This window comes from Sesamum indicum, linkage group LG3, assembly GCF_026168435.1.
Source record: "Sesamum indicum cultivar Baizhima isolate 11 linkage group LG3, ASM2616843v1, whole genome shotgun sequence".
Lineage (NCBI taxonomy): Eukaryota > Viridiplantae > Streptophyta > Magnoliopsida > Lamiales > Pedaliaceae > Sesamum > Sesamum indicum.
Window position 1 is genome coordinate 21,812,253 of NC_142659.1, and position 20,359 is coordinate 21,832,611.

Genomic DNA, 20,359 nt, shown 5'->3' on the forward strand with positions numbered 1-20,359 from the left:
TAATTATCACTCAACTTTTTCATTTTTGCCAAATCACCCTTCCACACTATTGTATTTTAAAAAATATAAAATTATTATTTTTTTTAATAAAAATTTGTTGATTTGTAATTTTATCATAAGGGATTGCTTGCATTTTTTTTTTATAATATCATTAAGTTCGTTTTTTGCTTTAAGTAGTTTGATGGATCGGTCAAGAATAATATCAAATCTTTTTTAGTAAAGTAGATTAAGATAAATAATTTATAAGGCTAAGAATTAAGACATATATTATTTAAAATAATTAAAGAATCCCATGCATGCATTAGCTAGCAAAAAGTTATTCCAATGTTAATGGACAAACTTTTTTCCCTTTATTTTTAATATATTTGTGAAAAGATAGATCACTATCTCTTTATTATCATAAATTAAAATCTCTATTTTAAATACTATATTCTTTAGAATGCACTTATATATTTTTGAATTTATTTGAATAATTCTCGAATGTTTACTGCCATTAAAAGTTTCAAATATTAGCCATTACTAAAAGAAAATTTACTATTTTTTACATATTTTTAAGGGTTATGGATTTAAAAATCGTGGTAAATGGCTATTATTCATCATAATTAAATAAAAAGGTAAATTGTATTGGCACCTCCTCAAGTTAGGCTAAAATATACAAACACTGTCTTATGTTTGGATTTGTGTTTTGAGTGTTTTATTTTGTATTTTGGAGATAGAGAGAGAAAAATAGAGATAAGTAAGTGTGTGTTGAAAATAGATGGTACGTTTGAATTTGTGTTTTGAGGTACTTTAAAATATTTTAAAATAAGTGGTGTAGGTTTGATATTGGGATTTAGGAGATAAAAATTACTGTTCATTATCAAATCATATCTCTTTTATATATATTTTTATATATAAATATGTATATATATAAATATTGTATGTCTAATGTTGTATGGTTGGGAGACAAAAATCACTGTTTATTATCAAATCATGTCTCTTTTATATTATTAAATGTATGTATATATATATTATATAAAAAGTTGAAAAAAAACACACAGATAAGGTGTTAAAATACAAAAACAAACATCGAATATGTTTTATCTTGTCTCAAAAAATGTAAAAACATGAATCCAAACATTGCCCTTACTTTTTTTCAAAATTACATCTACACCTCATGAGGGGTGTTAGTGTAATATTTTTTTTGGGGTGTTTGTGTAAGTTTTGTTTCTGAATAGAGTTGTACGATTATAACATCACAGAGTGTCTTTGTAGTTTTCTAAAAGGAAGAAAGTGTTTGTGTATTTTGACTTAACCTTAGAGAGCGTCAACATAATTTATCCTAAGTAAAATCATTATAAAAAGTCTAGCTAATCCACAATTAAAAAAATATTCACCGTGGCTTTAGCCATAACAAAACATTTGTCATGGCTCTTAGTCATGACAAATATTTTAGTCACATTCACCAAAGCCACGACTAACAAACGTTGCGGGGTCATGGTCAATAACTACTGACTGTAACTATTTAATTTTAATCATGATTATTAAATTATTAACTATAATTAATTTATAGTGTAGGTTTACCTTTGTTTGCCGGATATAAATTAAAATTGTAACATATATTAAGGAATTAAATTTAAAAAAATTGCATATATTAATTTTTAAGTATTTTTCCCCCTAATTAAGTTTTACATGTGAAAGCAACTACTCAATAATAATCATATCATTTTAAGGAGATATATATATTGTAGTTGAACAAATTTTAGTGATAACTATTCTAAAGTGGGTGACCCTTTTTAGATTAGCTTTCTACCTACCATCCACATTTGTTAATCTTTGATAGGTAATTATTTTGTGTCATTTTCTTTGATTATTCAATCATAATTAATTTAAGTGTTAATTAATTAACAATTAAGGGTCCATTTTAATTTATTTGATAAACTTCTTGTGCATGTACAAAATACATATATATATATATATATTTTCAAGAATATAAATACATCACTGTAATAAAATGGATTATTCTCTATATAATAAATCATTATAATTTAAAATTTACAACAAATTAAAATTATCAACTACGGTCAAACAAAAGCAATGTGAAAAAAGAAAATTGACAACATTTAATGAATATTTGTCATGATTTTACCTATTGTTGAAACACTTGCCATAATTTTTAGCTTAATTAGCTAATGTTTTGGCAGCATTTGCAAAAATATCTGCTAATAGCGTTGCACAATCGTGATTAATTAATATTTATTATAATTTTTTAATTTTAACCATGATAATTGACTATAGCAAAACATAATATTTTCTCTAGTGTATACATACTCATTAATTGATATTATACTATTATTAGCAATCGGGCATATTCGACTATCTTTGCAAAATACGGAAATAAAATATATATACGTTTACTTGTAATTATATATTTTTTAAAAAAATTTAAAATTAATATGATAGGGGTACTACCCCAATGGAGCAATTAGACAAAAATACCCTCTCAAATTGTCTTATAATTACAATTCGTTAGGACCAAAATTTTCAGCACATGACTAAACTTAAAGAACCAAATGTGATGTGTTCAAAATTATAATCGTCAAAAAAAGAACTAAATGTATAAATTGAATAAATTACAGGACTAAAAATACTAATAACCTACATTAACAGGAGCAAAAATATAATTTTGCTTATTATTTTTGTATTTTCTTTTACTTGAAATCCTTTCTTGTTTTATACCATTCACAATATGGTATAAGTAATTTTCACCTAAGTTATCATATATGCACATTAAAAATCATGATAAATTAAAAATTATTATTTTTTATTTATTGAAAGTAAAAGAACACAACGAATATTAATTTACTCTCACCGTACTACGAGTTGATGACTATTAACCATTATTTATGTAAAAATGATCAAAATATTAGCCAAATTAAAAATTATAGCAAATATTTTTTTTATAATTAAAATCATGACAAATACTAATTAACACTGATAAAAAATTAAGTTTTTGTATTAATTTTAATTTATCAAGATAAAATAATACCAATTCATCATAATATTTAAATACAATTTACCCTCTTATGATATGTGGAATAAGTAAATACCCCCTGTAAAAAAAAGAATTAGCATATTACCCCTTTGTTTTTTAAAAAATGAAACAAATTATCCCCTATCAATGATTAATGGGGATAATTTATTTATTTTTTTAAATACAAAGGATAAATTACTATTTTACTTTTCACAAAGAGTTTTTTCGGTCATTTTCATTTCACAGGAATAAATTATATATTTTTTTCTAATATTTAAAACATATTCATTTATCATCAGGAAATAATATATGTTGTTAAGCAATACATCCAAACATGATGACGTATATTCAAACGTAAATTTCCAAAGTCTTAACGATTTTCTTCAAAGTCCAACGAGCCCTTAGAACATGTCACCTAATATTTGGACAGGGTTGTTAACTGCTCCCCAATTTTCAAAATCTTGATTTTGATTTTAAGTTTTTTAATTCATAGACTATCCTAATTAAGAAGATTTTGCGTTGGGAATCAACCTGTAGTTATTGTGAAAATGATTCTAATTATATTAAAATTTAAAATTTTGTGATTCTGATTGAATATTACCAGACGCACCATTTGCATCATATTGTGGATAGTTACAATCTTGTTTTTTGAAATTTGAATAATTACAAGTAAATTTCTTATTATTTGATAAATTACTTCTGATATTTTTTAACTTTGTTTCTATTCAATAAATAGATCTATCTATTAAAAAATTCTGACTTTATAAAAAAAAATTGGATTGAAATTATATACTTATATTCAATTGACTTACGAATTTATTTATAAATTAAATAATTTTTTAACTAAATTATCAGTATAAAGGTAAAAATCTACCACAATGTTTGGATTCGTTTTCTGAGTGTTTTGTTGTGTTTTATGGAAATAGAGAGAGAAAAACAAAGATAAATAAGTGTGTGTTAGAGATAATATGTATGCTTGGATTTGTTTTTGAAGATAATTTAAAATAAGTATTATATATTTAATGTTGTGTTTTGGGAGACAAAAATTACTATTCATTGTCAAATCATGTCTTTGGAGATAATTTAAAATAAGTATTATATGTTTAATATTGTATTTTGGGAGACAAAAATTACTATTCATTATCAAATCATGCTTTTTTATATATATTTATGTATATATGTGTGTATATATATGTATATTTTTATGCTAAAACAGTCAAAAACACCTTATTTTGAATGATGACAAATATTGAGTATGTTTTGACTTATCTCGAAAATAAGTTGGAAATAAAAACAAATATAGTGTACGTTTTTATATGAATCAACGTAAAAACAATTATATTTTTTTTTAAAAAAAGAACTATATAGTTAGTATGGACATACACGTGCGGCTCAGCTTCAGAACTTGATTATAATAACTCCAATCTCTTCTTTCACACTCCTCTCTGCCTTTCCTTTTTAATAAAAAATATCAGCATCTCCTTCTCCTCCCTTCCACTCGAAGCACTCTCTATAAACTACACACATTGCCCACCGCCCCTTTCCTTCTTCCTCTCAAACTGCTTTATGCTCTGGCCTTCAAGAACCGCGCGGAGCCCCAACGGAATCATGAAGAGTGGCGCGATTGTCGAAGAAGGATTCGTCTACCAAGAAGAAACCCATCTCACTGTCCTTAAAACCTCCCTCTTTTTCGCCGGCGATGGCTTTACTGCTTATGATCCGAAAGGCGAACTAGTCTTCCGTGTAGACTCCTACGGCCCAGACGCCGGCGACTCCGGTGAGCTTGTCCTCATGGACGCCTCCGGCAGATGCATCCTCACCGTCCGCCGTAAGGTAATTGATTGTATACGGTTCTGAGATCGTTGGTTTCTTCAGTTTTTCATGAAATTATTGGGTCTTTTTTGTGTTTTTCGTGGCGATTTCTGTAACTCTGTTCATCGGAAGAGTAAGCGAGCTGAAGTTTTTACCGTTACAACCGAGTGGACTCGGCTAGTCAGTAGTGTTCAAATCGTACTACGGACGAGTCAACTCACTGATTCCTTCTTCTGCTTTTTCTTAACCAGAGGCCGAGCCTGCACCAGAGGTGGGAAGGGTTCGTCGGCGAGGGAACCGAGGGGAAAAAGCCGCTCTTCAGCGTGCGTAGATCCTCGATAATCGGACGGTCCAGCATGACGGTTGAGGTGTACACCAACCCAGGCGAGGAGTACCAGATCGAGGGCTCCTTCGCTTGCCGGAACTGCACCATCTTCAACACGGAGAAAGAGGCGGTAGCTGAGATCCGACGCAAGGTGGACGCTTCGACCAATGTGGTGCTGGGAAAAGACGTTTTCTTGCTGTCTCTAAAAGCGGGGTTCGACGGCGCGTTCGCGATGGGGCTAGTTCTAGTCCTGGATCAGATTCACGGTGCGGACGATGACGGGGAGGCTGAGAACTGGAGCCGTGTAGGTGTGGACCCCAGCAATGAGGACGCCAATTTCTCTCCTTAGGCTTCATTTTTATTTTTATTTTCTTTAATTTTGTTATTATGTAAACTCTTTCTTTTGTTTGGGCCTTTGATAGTGTGATAAAGACATGAATGCTTGATGAAATACTCTTGTAAATTATTTATTTTCCTTCTTTATTTATATTTTTTTTAAAGGTTTATTTATTTATAGTATATATATTATAAAATTGAGAAGAGAGAGAAATAAAAGTTAAGGGATAATTACACTCAATAAAGTATAGTTAGATAGATATGTTCCTTTTACAAAGCAAATAACTCTTTAACTTGTTATCTCAAAATAATGTGATTAGAAGCAGAAATGAACAGGAAAATCCCAACTCAGTCTTTCTTGTCTCTCAAAATACCCAAAAACAACAAACTACTGAAGCCAATATTTTTATCTAAATTAAATTAATTATATAATAAATAGAATATTTTATAATATAATTGATTATATATCAATTATATAATAATTATATTATAATTAATTTTGACCGACAAAATTCGATTTAAATTAAAATTTTCTTGCTAAACTTATATCTCACATTTGGTCAACTACCGTCTTTTTTGGGCCTCCATCTTCTGACACATTTTTGTATCACACGCTACATTAATGTCATGCTGACCAGTGATTGATGTATGTTTATTCTTTTAAGTTAAAAGAATATAAATGAATTAGACTATGTAAAATGTAATAAATGAATCCTCTTTAGTTCATTTTTAGAAAGGGCTCCACATTTTGAATTCGATCGAATTCCACAAAATATATGAGTATTTATTTATTTGTAAAATAAAATGATTAATAATTTGGTACTCACACTGTAAAAAAAATTGATATTAATGACAAAATATTAAAATGATAATTTTAAATTATTATTAAAAATATCAATAATTTCTATCTTATCACTGTATAATTATTAGTAATAAAAATTATACATAAATTTTGAATAAATAAGCGTAAGGAGTCAAGCATTGAATGACAAAGAATGTATATATATATGATAGAATCATTATGACAAGTTGTCCTTACGTGCTTATAATAAATAATTTTAAATTTTTTTAAAATATATTATGAATAATAAAAAACATTAAAAACCAACATATCACATTTAAAAAAAATAAAAAAAATCAACTTAGAATATTATCGATATTATAATAAAATTAGTATTGCGGCTTCATAAATTGATTTTTAGGAGAAAAAATGGGCTTATCTTATATATTAGCATAGTTGTATATATGGTATCCCAAAAACTAAATTGGACCGTTAGATTTTTGTGGTAGTAAAGAGAAGAAAAATGCAACTTTGACCGTAATATGACAATTGACAAGACGTACATATACTTATGGACGTTAATAAACACAATGTCACTATAACCAAAAACTAATAATATCTATGATAATTTCAAAATTATTATTAAAAAAGAGATACTAGAAAAAATATTATTAACTATAATATTAATTGTTATGACTAAAAATTATGATAAATAAATATTATTAATCACAGTTAAATAGAAACAACGTAAAAAATTAATTCTTACAGCTAAGAGCATAGTAAAAATATTTAGCCATAACAAATATTTTAGCCACTCTTGCAAAAATCACGGCCAACAATCATTGTGTAACTATGATTAATAACTATTCGGTATAATTATTTATTATTAACCATATCAATTAACCATTATTAAGTATTACATTTCTTGGAATGAAGGTATATACATATATTAAAAATAATAAGAATTTTTAGTCGTTATAATACAAATTTTTCTAAAAAAAATAATAATTATGAAAATTATGTTTAAATTATCATTGTTAATAATTCATGGCATATTCATAATAATAAGTTGGTGCTTATTATAATAAGCACCAACTTATTATTATGAATTTTCTGAAATAATAATTTTGTACATATTACGTACTTTGATTTGTTTCCGTCTAACAAATGAGTCTCCCATTAGTTAAAATTTATTGAATTTACTAATATTAATAAAAAAATCAGAAAAAAATCCATATCAATCCCTGATTGATTTATTATAAACTTATTGCAAGTCTAATAATTTTTTTATGATCAAATTACCCTCATACGTCTTCACTCGTTAACGCATGTGATGAGGTATATCTTCACCATTATAAGGATAGTTTAGTTGGAAAAAAATTATTTCGCCTGCGATAAGTCAGTTTTTAGTCAATTGAGTGTAAATATCAATTTTCATTCATTTTTTTTGTTGTTAATATCAACAAATTCAGTGAATTTTGATTAACGAACTACTTATTTATTATGTGAAAGCAAATCTCAAGGATGCTAAATATAGTTTTTCAAATCATAAGGAATCTATGTGTAATTGCACTAAATCTAAAGGAAGGAGAGTGTAATTATCCCTATAAATAATAATAATTTTAATATTGTGTTCATTCATTTGTCAATGTATTTTTACATGCTAATCAATATCCACATTTATTGAAAAAGGTGGCCAATATACACATATATATACACAAATTAGTTGACGGCCAAAAAGTCGTATGAGCTTTTGGAGCCATAGGAGAGGAGTAGGACCACCACAGAAATTTCCGGACTCACGGCCGTCTCAGTCTCAACCCATTCGACTACTGGCTTTACATATGCGCCGTTACACAATTTCAATCAGTTTCGTCTACTTCACATTTGAATTTGATCCGGTGGAGGTCCGTTATAATCTGCCCATCTTTTAAAGCAGTGTCCAAATGAGTATTTATAACCTGCCCATCTTTTTAAAGCAGTGTCCAAATGAGTATTTCAATCTGTATAAGTGAGGTTGATATGCGCATAAGTGATGATGTGATTTGAGCTAAAAAATTTCGAACCTTAAGTTAGTTTAGGATTCGATGTTATAGAGGTCGCAAAGTGTGATTTGATAATAATAAATATATACCTACCAAAAAATTTTATTTATTTATTTATAAAAGTTTATGTGTCAGAGATCGTACGAGCTATGTGTTTGATAGATAGCTATCACAATTGCTGATAATTTGGGTCGCTGGGCCAAGCAAGTCAGACGCCACCCAGCTCGACCCCGTCAAAATGACGGACTCCTGTAGTGTTTTTGTATTTTTCAGCCTTTGAAGGATATTTTGGTCCTTTTAGATCTATTTATTCAATGTATTTTCCCTATTAGAATTGATGGATTAAACTTGTGAATTTTCAAATTTTAATGATAACTTCTGTAAAAGTATGTGAAATTTTCCAAATATAATTTTGATGTTGAATATTAATTAATAAATTTCAAATTCTTTGTTTACGAGCCATTTGAAATTATTTTTTAAAATTTAAATTAATCAATCCAAATATAACATAACTTTACATTTGTATCAATGAATTTCAAATATTTAAATAACAAATCCTTGATTTTAAAAAATTCGAATAATTCAAGTCTTCAAACTATATTTTATTAAATGCGGATGAATTTTATTTTTTTTCATATAAGTTTCTTAAAATTCTTTAGCTGAATCTTTTCTTCCAATTCAAATAATTTCAGAAAAGGTTAAATAATTTTATTTCTTATAATTATAAGGTTGCTTTTAAATGAAAAGGGGCTCTCCAAATCACACTCACAGGAAATAATAAAAAGACATTGAATATATTGATAATAAAATGCTTAATACAGAAACAAAATTGCTATAAATCCACTCAATACGGCTAGAACAGTATAAAATTTAAATTTAATACAAGCGTAAAGAAATTTCTACGTATTACAGAATGAAGGCCATTCCAGCGGGTAGCAAAGTAAGCAAGAAACCGGCAATCGGAGAAGCAGCGGCGGAATTAGGGGGAGGGGGTCCGGCCGGTGGGGTCATACTTGCTGTGGGGACTCCAGCGCTGGGAGTCGTGGAAGGGGTGGGTGCACAGGCATCCGGTTGGGGCGAGGCGGGTGAAGGCGTGGCGGGGACGGTGGGGGTGGCGGGAGGGGTGGACATCGGCGGACTGGCACCGCCGGGAGTGGATGAGACTACTGTTACGGCCAGCTTCTGTCCGACCTCGCAGTGGCGGCCGAAAGTGCAGATGTAGTAGTGGTTGCCGGCGGAGTCGAGAGTGATGTTTGCTGGTCCGGCGGTGATGACACTGCCGATGGCGTTGTCTTGCGTGCATGCGTCGTACGAGGCTTGCGGCACACGGACGACGTCGTGTTGGTTGGTCATAAAGTTGAATACTGAAGATAGACATACATCATTAGTCAATCAATCTCATGTAAATATGTATTGGCCATAGAGCCAAATCTAAACTGTTCATGCACTGGTATGATGTGCACTTTTATGAGATATTATCTATTTTGATCGAAATCATAAATTTAGTAGAAACCATTCCAATCAAAATGGATAATGCCTCATGCAATGTCTCAAGCATCCAAAATCAGACGAGTACAGTAACTAAGAACTAGTCGAATATATATATAACAAATAAAATGAAGAAGGAATCAGGTACCCAAGATGTCGCCGACCATAAACGTTTTGCCGGAAGCCCAATTGGAGTAGGAGAAAGAATTATTTGGGGGTATCTCCCAGCCGACACCATCTCCAACTGTATGCACAGTTTGTGCTGCCGCACAATGCAGCAGCATGACAGCAAACATAGCACCAAAAACAGCCTTCATCATTGCAATCTACCGAGTTTGGAATGAAATGTGATAAGGGTTGGTATTGATCTGCAAGGGTTTGAGAAGATTGTTCTGATTTGCAGTGTGTTGACAGATGATTGATATATAGTGAAGGGTTCTTGAAATGGTCTTCAGCGTGTAATGTGAATTGGTTCATGATTTTCACTTAGATCGTGAAGCTTGGGGACTGGTCTGTATACTTTTTGGTAGAGAAATTCAGTGAGTCAATTGATCCAACAGCTGAGGACTAAATCAACAACGCTACGCCGTATAGTGCTCTTTATGAGGAAAATATAAGTCATGCAATTTAATGCAGTGGACTTTGAATCGCTAAAGAGGAAACCACTTCTCCTTATAGAAACTTATTCTATAATATCTATCTTATTTATTTAGGATAAATTACATCGACACCCCTAAAAGTTTTGTATAATTATAAATACACATCTTAAAGGGGTTATTTATATAAAATTTCGTTCTTGTAAATACTATTACAATTTCAAAAGAGTGTACTTTAACTCTCCAATGATTAAAGTGATTGTGTAATTAAATATAATATCAAGGATGATAATGTAATTATTGGTAGTAAAAGCAAGCCTAATTTCCAAGAAGGCTTCCAGAATGTAAGGACTTGGAGTTTTGAATCAGGGAGAGTTTCTTTGTTGGCCCACTTTGTACTTGTATTATTCCAAGTCCTCAAAAGCTCCAGTTTTTAGGGGTTGTTTATTTCTTGCCACATTCCCATCAAATGGAGTTGCTTTTTCCATGTTGAAATAATCACAACATATACACGGAGTTCAATGTAGCCTTGAAGCTTCATAAGCCACCTATCTCAATTTTTTCCTCTCGTTCCCATTTCGCATATTCACCCAATAATTCAGTATGACTCGGATGAGGATGCTTGGTTAAGAGGGTGTTTGGCAAAATTTTTTTAAAATATTTTATAAGCTCCTATATTTTATAATATATTTGACGAGCTCATAAGATGTTGGATCTTATATTAAAAATAAGCTTTTAAAGTGTTTGGATAAAATAAAATGTGTGTCTGTGTGTGTGAGAGAGAGAGAGAGAGAGTGTATGCATATTTTTGTCTTATGATATATTAATATTATATAACTTATAAGATCTTACAAAAAAAAATTAAAAAAGTTAAAAAAAGATTTAAAACATCTTATTTTGAAATCTTATAAGTTCTTTAAAAAAAATTTCGCCAAACACTTTTTTTGGAACTTATAAGCTCTCAAACATATTTTAAGGATCTTATAAGCTTACCCAAACCGCCCTCTTGGCTAAATACCTATAATGTAATTTATGATAATAATAATAGTATAAATACTTATAAGATAAATTAACGAGTTTTCAAATTACTCCCCATAAATCAAAGAATACCCCCCCCCCCCCAGACAAGGGATTCGCGTCTTCTTAACTGAATCGACTACCCGATCGAGGCTAAAACCTACAAATAGTGCCAGATTTTCATCAGGATGATATCTATACTGATTTAACTGATGAAGTATTCTTGTTGGGAGAGACCTCACTACCTCTAACCATGTGGTGATATAAAGTTAGATCAGATACGTATCGTACATTCACTTATTCCGTCTTCGACTTGCTAGTTTCAAGTTTTGGTTTATATATATCTATCCACATTACAGATCCAAAGAAATTTATGATCAAACAGACCACTCAATTCTGAAGTTCGATCCAAGAACACCGACAAAAGAAGGATAACGTTGTCGATGTGAAAATGGGATTTTGTTCAATTGTGATGAGCTCAAAGTCTTGATCATCCTAATGTATACATAACGGTTGATCATACTCTACACGTATTCACAACGTCTCAAGTAGATGTCGAAAACAATTCCCCTTATGAACATAAAGATTGAAAGAATGGAAGGTGGGTATAAACAACTTTTGGATAATAGTTAGGAGATGAGAACAAGCAGCACCCCTCCTGCACATGTTATGCGAACCAGCAACTGCAGATTCCGGTACCAGTCGTGTCCATTCACCTGATCATTTCAAGTTAACAGTGAGAAGAGAGCACGGTAGTGATGGCTACCTGAGTTCTGATTGTTATCAGCAATTCAAATGTTAGAGAACGCATACCTTTATTGATCCAAGAAATGAGGAAGCTGAGCTTGGGACAAGGCCGGTGAAGCCGATATTGTATGCAATGCTCCCATCAGCCTTGAACAGTCCGAAGTTTCTCTCAGAAGTCGGCCCCGGCTTCAAGTTCTCATTGAACAATGCGAATATGTAGGCCTTAACCACTGTTCTTGGTCGGTAAGGAGTACCTTTCTTCTTTAGAAGCTTTTTGCGCAGATTACGGTTGTATGTCCTCGCATTTTTCAGGTTGGCACCGGCCTCATTTTCGTCTCCCTTGGATGCCCAACCGGTCTCTGAAACAATGACTTCCATCTTGTCAAAACCAACCTTCTCCAGTGCAGCATAGGCGGCATCTATCTGAGCCTCGAACATGTTGTCATAGTGTAGCTTAGTTTTAGCATCGTAGATTCCGGGGTTCGGGAGAAACAGAGCGTAGTTCAGATCAATGTGTGCTGGATCGCTCATATAGGCCAGGAACGGGTAGGCGTTGATGTAAAAAGGGGTGCCAATCTGCGAGAAAAACTGCAGAAGCGGTCTCATGTAAGGGAGGACGCTTTCCTTGAACGCCCCTGCAGATGGAGGGAACGTAGTGGCGAAAACAGCCTCAGAATGTGGGCTTGACACCTCTATCCGATTGGCAAGACGCAGCCGGTCAAGGGCGTTGTAGACATTTTTCACAGCTGGGACGAGAACTTCCCACAACTCCGTGTCAGCTCCTCCAAGAATCTCGTTCCCGACGGCAATGCCGGTAATAAGCGTGCCAGGAAGAAATGGTTGCACGTTTTCTTTCACCCATTCAACAGCGCGGTCCTCGTTTACGCTTATATCTCTCAAGTACTCGTTCCCAAGTCCAACAATTATTTCAATCCCAGAGCCCTTAAAGGCCCTTAAAACTCCATGATCAGCGTCATAGATTCTGATGTTCTTGATCTTGGCTGCCTTTAGAAGGGTCACAACGCTTTCGGGTGGTGGGATGTTGTCGGCTATTCTGCCGTAATTTATTCCATATGTACCTGTGAAAGCATGTACCAAGAAAACTGCACAAAGCGAAACAAGTAGTATTAGTAGTGCATTCATCAACAACGGTCACCAAACATAAGACAAAACCCCAAGAGTAGAGCAGAAAGGTGCATACGGTCTGGTACGAGGAGACTCAACAGCAGAATGCACCAAAGGAAGAAGGAAAAGAAGCCCATGATCACGAAACAAGGAGCAAATAGAGAGGACTAATTCATTTGTGCAAATTGAGAGTCTTTGCAATAGCGTTTTTGTTGATAACAACTCAAAGATAATAGCTTCAGCACTGGCTGCAGAGTCGATAGCTTGTGGGGTGCAATGCTTCATGTGCAGGCATGCTGCCATTGTCATAGCTGACACACCAAATCTCAAATATTCCAAACCTTAATGCAAAGATGATTGAGAAATGGGGGTTTCTGATGAGATAATTGCAGTTTAACTATGTGGGCTTGGAATAAGATTCCAAACTTTTCAGTACCTCAAACACATACCTTTTTCCATGCTTTACATTCTTGAATCTTGATCCATACTTCTGGGCTATCTTTTGAACTCTTGGGGGAGATTCTGTTTCTCTCTACAGTTAGGATGTACAACAGAAGTTGCAACATTAATGGTACACTAATATTCACGCATGAACTCCAGAATGTCGGCTGATCCCTCCTTCATTGATCGGACATTCTAATTCAAAGTCTAAATTTACCTATCAAATGTCGCACTGAAATATTATAGGAAAAGAAATCACTCTTTGTTGAAAAGCACATGATAATGCTACTCAAGCAATACACCCATAAATGGTTTTTTGAAACATTTCGACTGTTCGCCACCCATTAACCAAAACATATTACAGAAACCTAAAAAGAAGAAAACTGTCAGGTACATGGAGGAAAAGAGGTAAAATTGGGATCTCAAAGAGAGCGTATTCCTGCAACAGCACCTTAGATATCGTCCAAACTTTAGCTGAAATGGGCCAAAGCACAACAGTTAAAATCAAAAGCACTTTATAAGCAGAGATGGAATATATTGTCATAAGGGATAAGGAAGATTTATTGCGTGCATAAAAGTATATTCATCGCTAAAATACTCATAAATTTTCCGAAAATTAGAAGAAAAGCAAGGTAGCATGTTTTACAGATAAATAAGGCATAGCCCTATACTGTGAGTAATAGTAATTCATTTTACAGCATCAGTAGAAGAATTTTAATGCTTTTGCTGTGATACTTCCTTCATGCTCTATTCCAGTTCCTCCATTTTCAGATTGAATCTGAGGCTGGTACTCCTGGATTCCTCTTATTTGATGCTTCAGTCAGAGTGTCCTGCGGACTGCCACTTTCTCTCTTTTGTGAGTTGTTTCAGAGATGATGACTTCTGCTTATCCTCTCGGTTTCTCAGAATATTTGCTCAATTACTTTTGCAACCTCAGATTCTGATTAAGGTTCTCTGACAGAAAGCTGATGTTTGAGGTCTGATGCTGCAACCGAACAGTGGAGTACCATACCATGGAGTAGAGATTTGATATGCTGGTAAATAGATGAAACATGATAAATATAATATCTGTTGTTTGAACCATGCAACCAAGTACCCAGAATGAGGTCCAACACTGCTCAATTGATCTCTATCAAACGTTGGTTCTTGCTCAATTGAAATAGATAGCATCGACATTTCTTCTCCCGTCTATTGTAACTATACGAGTCTCAACAAATTCCAATAAATGTAACACATGCTATGAAAATTGCCACCCCAGCTTTAGTGCTGGCATCAGTAGCATGGAAGAAATCAAGATAAAAATTCAGATACATTATAACAATTATCATATATATAATCGTGAACGACTGGCCCTGAACTACCAATCTAAGAAATGATGACAGTATTCATGCATTAGCCTAATAATGCCAATATCATTAGATGAAACTCAATGATCAGTGATGAAGGAGGATAACAAAAGACTAATATACCCTCGGCATGAAGAAGAGATAAAGGCACAAATATAGGGATTAAACCTATTATTTACGTGGGATAATATTAAAGACGGTTAAGGGCAATCTTATACCCGCAAAAGGTGGGCCACGATAGCGAGATGAGCGGTCGTGGAAGCGGGCACAAGGATCGTGCAGAGGGGGATCAGTATAAAGGGGAGAAGGAAGAGAGAAAAAGGGGTTGGTCTGGCATTCAATTTCACTTTTTATAATTCTTAGCACTTATATTCTTTACTGGATAAAATCCTCAATACTGACTTGAGCGTCGGAGCATCTACGCCGGTACCTAACCCGGCTAGGTGAGGTTTGTTCTGTTGTCAGGATATAAAGGATCCATCGGAGCTGAAGGGGACGATACAAAGCACGACCCGCGATCTCGGTCGGATCATTTGGCGCCGTCTGTGGGAACGTCAGGTGACGGATTGGAACGCGTTTGAGAAATGGAGACTCCTGCAGAAGATCAAGCACCAGTTGTACATTTGTCACGGCAAGAAATAGATACTCCCATGACTGATCGGGAGGGAACTGTACAACTGACACGACGGGAATTACAACAAATGATGGAAGAAGCGGGGAGGAAGGCCTTGGTAGCTTATGAGAGAAGAACGGCAACTCCGTTAGACAGAGAAGTGGCAGGAAAAAGGTTGTTTCAAGAAGGAGAAGATGCCCGAGATAACGAAGGAATGAGTCGACCGGGAGCGAATCGGAAGGGTCCCTTGCCCTCAGATGTAGGGTCCAGTAGCAGGGCTTTAAGTCGTCCTAGAGGACCAGCTATATCTCGAGCAGAGGTAGACAATGTCAGTAAACAGATAGCTTTGCTGGGAAAGCAAATTGACGAACTAAAAAAGAGAGGGGAGATAGTGGCACATCATCGGAATTCACCTTTCGCCAATCGGATACTCATTGAAACTGTAAATCCCAGTTTTAGGATGCCGGATCTCCCAAAATATGATGGAACACGGGATCCTCAAGAACACATAGCCGCTTTTGACATGGTAATGAATTTATACGGGCAGACAAGTTCCATAGTTGCTAAACTATTCGTTACTACATTGACGGGGAAGGCTCAGGAATGGTTTACGAATTTGCCGCCTGGTAGTATAGAGTCATATGAGCATTTGGTGCAGAAATTCGCATTCCATTTTGCTTCCAAGAAAAAGCAGAAGAGATCGGCCACGCATTTATTTACCATCCGTCAAGGAGAGAATGAAAGTCTGAAAAATTTTATGGGACGTTTTAATAATGAAACGTTGGAGGTACATGATCTTAGGATAGACATGATGACTAGTATCTTAATCCATGGATTGAAGAAAAGAGTTTTTGCATCGGCTCTAGCACGGGACCCGCCGATAGATACAGAGCAGTTGATGGCAATGGCGCAAAAATATATTGATGAAGAGGAGATGAATGCAATGAAGGATGAGGAGTGGAGAGTTACAACAGAACGAGCAAGAGATGGAAGATTAAAGGAACCACCTTACCAGCCGAAATATAGCAGGTACACTCCTTTAAATATGACCAGGGCTAAAGCTCTCATGATGGTGGAAAAAGATAAGATATTGATGTGGCCGAAGCATACAAGGATTACTCCAGCCAAAAGAAATTCGAACAAGTACTGTCGGTTTCATCGAGAGAGAGGGCATGATACAGAGGAGTGCTATCAATTGAAAGATGAGATAGAGCGATTGGTGCGACAAGGGTATTTCCGGAGACAAAACCCCCGTAATTTTGAAGAAAGGAGGCATGATCGCAGAGGCAGATCAAGAAGTAGAGATCGCAGGTCAAATTGGGCAGAAGAACGAAGGAACCAGACGGTGGCGGAGAACGCGCCTGTGAAAGGCATTATCCATACTATTGCTGGAGGATCGGAGGGATGGTCGAGAAGAGCTAGAAGGAGATTCGAGAGAGAGACTAGGTGGGAGCGACGTAAGCAAGGGGTACACATAACAAGCAACCCCGAGATCGTGTTTGGAGATCAAGATGCAGGGACCAGGATCGTGACAGATAATGATCCAATGGTGATACGAATGGACATAGCAAACTTTACAGTCCATAAGGTTTTGGTAGACAACGGGAGTTCAGCAGATATAATATTTAAGGAAGTATTGAATAAGATGGGGCTTGATAATATAAGGCTGGAACCAGTAAACATTCCCTTGGTAGGGTTCGGAGGAAGCGAGGTCGCATCACTTGGGACAGTTGAGTTACCTGTATCTTTGGGAGAAGAGCCGAAACGCAAAACATTGATGGTAAAGTTTTTAGTTGTTGATATGCCTTTTGCTTATAATGTTATCCTGGGGAGACCTGGGCTTAACTCTTTCAGGGCAGTGGTATCAACATATCACCTCAAGATGAAGTCCCCACTCTATCTGGGATAGGGGAGGTCGTGTGCGATCAGATCGAAGCCAAAAGGTGTTATAATTTATCTCTGGGAAAGAGTGAGAAACATGAAAAGAGAAAGCTTCAAAGTGTGAAGAAAGAAGACTGGCAGGCACTGAAAGCAGGGAGAATAGAATCGGTTGACCATAAAGAGGTGGAGTTGATACACGGAGACCCGACCAAGGTCACCAAGATAGGAACCAACTTGGGGCAGTTCGAGGGAATCATGATTACTTTTTTAAGAAGTAATGTTGATATGTTTGCATGGGATCCGTCAGATTTTCGGGGTATAAACCCGGAAGTGATAGTACACAGGCTAAATGTGGACCCTACCATGCGACCTGTCCAACAGAAGAAGCGAACCTTCGGAGCTGAGAAAAACGCAATCATTGAGGGAGAGGTAAATAAATTACTTAAAGCGGGTTATGTATCCGAGGTTCAATACTCGTGGTGCCGAAGCCGGGGGATAAGTGGAGAATGTGTACAGACTTTACGGATCTCAATAAGGCGTGCCCGAAAGACCCTTACCCATTACCTAGGATTGATGTCCTAGTCGATTCGAAGGCCGGATATAGGACATTTTCCATGATGGATGTGTATCAGGGGTATCATCAGATTTTTATGGCACCAGAAGATCGAATAAAAACTTCCTTTGTAACTGACCGTGGGATTTATTGTTATAATGTTATGCCTTTTGGATTGAAAAATGCAGGGGCAACATATCAAAGGTTGGTGAACAAGATGTTTGCTCGACAAATAGGGAAAACCATGGAGGTGTATGTAGACGATATGTTGGTTAAAAGTCAACAACCAGATGAACATTTGGAGCATTTGAAGATAGCTTTTGCGACCATGAGAGAACATGGGATGAAGCTTAATCCTAACAAGTGTACATTCGGAGTAGGCGGGGGCAAATTTCTTGGATACATGGTCAGCGAACGTGGGATTGAAGCTAATCCAGAGAAGATAGAGGCCATACTGAATTTGAAGTCGCCTACGTTCGTCAAAGAAGTTCAGAAGTTAACAGGTAGAATTGCTTCTCTTAATCGCTTTATTTCTAGGTCTGCAGATCGCAATTTACATTTCTTTAAAATATTGAGGAAAGTGAAAGGATTCAATTGGACCGAGGAATGCAAGCAAGCTTTTCAGGAGTTAAAGATTTATCTGAGATCGCCGCCTCTTTTGGCGAACCCTAGAGAGGGGGATGTATTATATCTTTATCTGGCCGTTTCTGATAATGCGGTTAGTTCGATATTGATAAAAGAGGAAGGAAAGGTTCAGAACCCGGTGTACTATGTAAGTAAGATGTTGCAAGGAGCGGAAACTAGATACGCGGAGATCGAAAAGTTAGCATTGGCGGTGGTGGTGACGGCCAGGAAGCTAAGGCCATATTTTCAATCGCATCGGATAGTGATAAGAACTAATCACCCACTCCGAAACATTCTTACCCGACCAGAGGCTTCGGGTAGAATGATAAAGTGGGCGGTCGAATTGAGGGAGTTCGACATCACCTATCAGAGCCGAACAGCAGAGAAAGCTCAGATTTTGGTTGATTTCATGGTGGAGATATCCGGTACTCAAAAAGATGTAGAAACATGGATGTTACATGTGGATGGATCCTCCAATGCCAACAATGGTGGAGCAGGAATACTGATCGAAGGACCAGGAGGCATGGAGATCGAGGTCGCTGCTCGGCTGTCTTTTCCTGTTACAAATAATGAAGTCGAGTACGAAGCTTTACTCTTGGGTTTGGAGCTAGCACTAGAAGCTGGGGCGCAGATTCTTGAAGTATACACTGACTCTAGTCGCTATGCAGGTTGAGGGAATATATGAAACTAAAGAAAGATCTATGACAGATTATTTGAAGAGAGCAAAAGAATGGATGCAGAAATTTTCCAAGTGTACTGTTCGACAAATTCCCAGGAGTGAGAATGAAAGAGCCGATGCGTTATCAAAGTTAGGAGCTACGCTAGTAGGAATAAAGGACAGAAAAATCACAGTGATGGTAAAGGAACGATCAGCGATCTCAGAAGGGATAGAAACCAATATGGTAACTTCAAGATGTCTGTGGATAGAAGATATAGCAGCATACCTGAGGGAGGGGATTTTGCCTACTGATGCCGGACATGCTAGACGCATTAAGTTTAAAGCTCCAAGGTTTGCCTTAGTCGGGACACAATTGTATAAAAGAACAGTCGAGGGACCCCTACTCAAATGCTCAGAGGACGCACAAGCCAGGTATGTTCTACAAGAAATTCATGAAGGTAACTGTGGAAATCATTCGGGGGCTAGATCCTTAGCTCAGAAGGTAACCCGACAGGGATACTTTTGGCCCACACTGATGAAGGATTGCAAGGAGTTTGTACGAATATGTGAGAAGTGCCAGAAATTCGCCTCACAGATTCACACTCATGCGGTGCCGATGATCCCTGTCCCAATTACATGTCCATTCGACCAGTGGGGTATAGACATAATAGGACCATTTCCTCCAGCTCGAGCTCAGAAGAAGTTTGTCATAGTTGCGGTGGAATATTTTTCGAAATGGGTGGAGGCAGAAGCTGTCTCAAAAATCACGGAAAGAGAAGCAATAAATTTTATATGGAAAAACATAATCTGCAGGTTTGGAATACCTCGGGTGTTGATATCCGATAATGGGACCCAATTTCAAGGAAGAAAAATAATTGCGTGGTTGCACGAGCTGAAGATACAGCAAAATTTCACGGCAGTAGGGCATCCCCAATCGAATGGTCAGACGGAGGTCACA

At 35.5% G+C, this 20,359-nt stretch overlaps 4 protein-coding genes across 4 annotated transcripts; 2 read left to right on the forward strand and 2 right to left on the reverse strand.

Annotated features, from left to right (window-relative positions):
* The first annotated feature begins 4,448 nt into the window (after positions 1 to 4,448).
* On the forward strand, positions 4,449 to 5,601 carry LOC105158381 (protein LURP-one-related 5). The gene is made up of 2 exons (XM_011075125.3): positions 4,449 to 4,846; positions 5,077 to 5,601. Exons 1-2 carry the CDS (start codon positions 4,580 to 4,582, stop codon positions 5,497 to 5,499), a joined length of 690 nt encoding a protein of 229 aa, XP_011073427.2. The 5' UTR covers positions 4,449 to 4,579; the 3' UTR covers positions 5,500 to 5,601.
* A 3,486-nt stretch (positions 5,602 to 9,087) lies between these two features.
* LOC110011750 (umecyanin) lies at positions 9,088 to 10,215 on the reverse strand. Its single transcript, XM_020692902.2, has 2 exons — positions 9,949 to 10,215; positions 9,088 to 9,676 (listed from the first exon to the last, which is right to left on the reverse strand). Exons 1-2 carry the CDS (start codon positions 10,118 to 10,120, stop codon positions 9,219 to 9,221), a joined length of 630 nt encoding a protein of 209 aa, XP_020548561.2. The 5' UTR covers positions 10,121 to 10,215; the 3' UTR covers positions 9,088 to 9,218.
* Positions 10,216 to 11,699: 1,484 nt separating this feature from the next.
* On the reverse strand, positions 11,700 to 14,581 carry LOC105158526 (glucan endo-1,3-beta-glucosidase 14). The gene is made up of 3 exons (XM_020692912.2): positions 13,362 to 14,581; positions 12,227 to 13,263; positions 11,700 to 12,129 (listed from the first exon to the last, which is right to left on the reverse strand). The coding sequence occupies exons 1-3, from the start codon at positions 13,420 to 13,422 to the stop codon at positions 12,043 to 12,045; spliced, it is 1,185 nt and encodes a 394-aa protein (XP_020548571.2). The 5' UTR covers positions 13,423 to 14,581; the 3' UTR covers positions 11,700 to 12,042.
* Positions 14,582 to 15,656: 1,075 nt separating this feature from the next.
* Positions 15,657 to 19,416, forward strand: LOC148788790 (uncharacterized). The gene is made up of 3 exons (XM_088878139.1): positions 15,657 to 17,465; positions 17,540 to 17,995; positions 18,055 to 19,416. The coding sequence occupies exons 1-3, from the start codon at positions 15,657 to 15,659 to the stop codon at positions 19,414 to 19,416; spliced, it is 3,627 nt and encodes a 1,208-aa protein (XP_088734265.1).
* Positions 19,417 to 20,359: the final 943 nt, after the last annotated feature.

What these genes read in the sequence shown, in the direction of transcription:
- LOC105158381 (XM_011075125.3), top strand. Translation starts at nt 4,580, where the DNA reads ATGCTCTGGCCTTCAAGAACCGCGCGGAGCCCCAACGGAATCATGAAG. An exon ending in TCCTCACCGTCCGCCGTAAG is followed by an intron (nt 4,847 to 5,076) that starts GTAATTGATTGT and finishes TTTCTTAACCAG; the next exon opens with AGGCCGAGCCTGCACCAGAG.
- LOC110011750 (XM_020692902.2), bottom strand. Translation starts at nt 10,120, where the DNA reads ATGATGAAGGCTGTTTTTGGTGCTATGTTTGCTGTCATGCTGCTGCAT. An exon ending in TATGGTCGGCGACATCTTGG is followed by an intron (nt 9,677 to 9,948) that starts GTACCTGATTCC and finishes GTCTATCTTCAG; the next exon opens with TATTCAACTTTATGACCAAC.
- LOC105158526 (XM_020692912.2), bottom strand. Translation starts at nt 13,422, where the DNA reads ATGGGCTTCTTTTCCTTCTTCCTTTGGTGCATTCTGCTGTTGAGTCTC. An exon ending in GAGTCTCCTCGTACCAGACC is followed by an intron (nt 13,264 to 13,361) that starts GTATGCACCTTT and finishes CGCTTTGTGCAG; the next exon opens with TTTTCTTGGTACATGCTTTC. An exon ending in CATTTCTTGGATCAATAAAG is followed by an intron (nt 12,130 to 12,226) that starts GTATGCGTTCTC and finishes TGAAATGATCAG; the next exon opens with GTGAATGGACACGACTGGTA.
- LOC148788790 (XM_088878139.1), top strand. Translation starts at nt 15,657, where the DNA reads ATGGAGACTCCTGCAGAAGATCAAGCACCAGTTGTACATTTGTCACGG. An exon ending in CGAAACGCAAAACATTGATG is followed by an intron (nt 17,466 to 17,539) that starts GTAAAGTTTTTA and finishes TAACTCTTTCAG; the next exon opens with GGCAGTGGTATCAACATATC. An exon ending in ACGCAATCATTGAGGGAGAG is followed by an intron (nt 17,996 to 18,054) that starts GTAAATAAATTA and finishes GTGGTGCCGAAG; the next exon opens with CCGGGGGATAAGTGGAGAAT.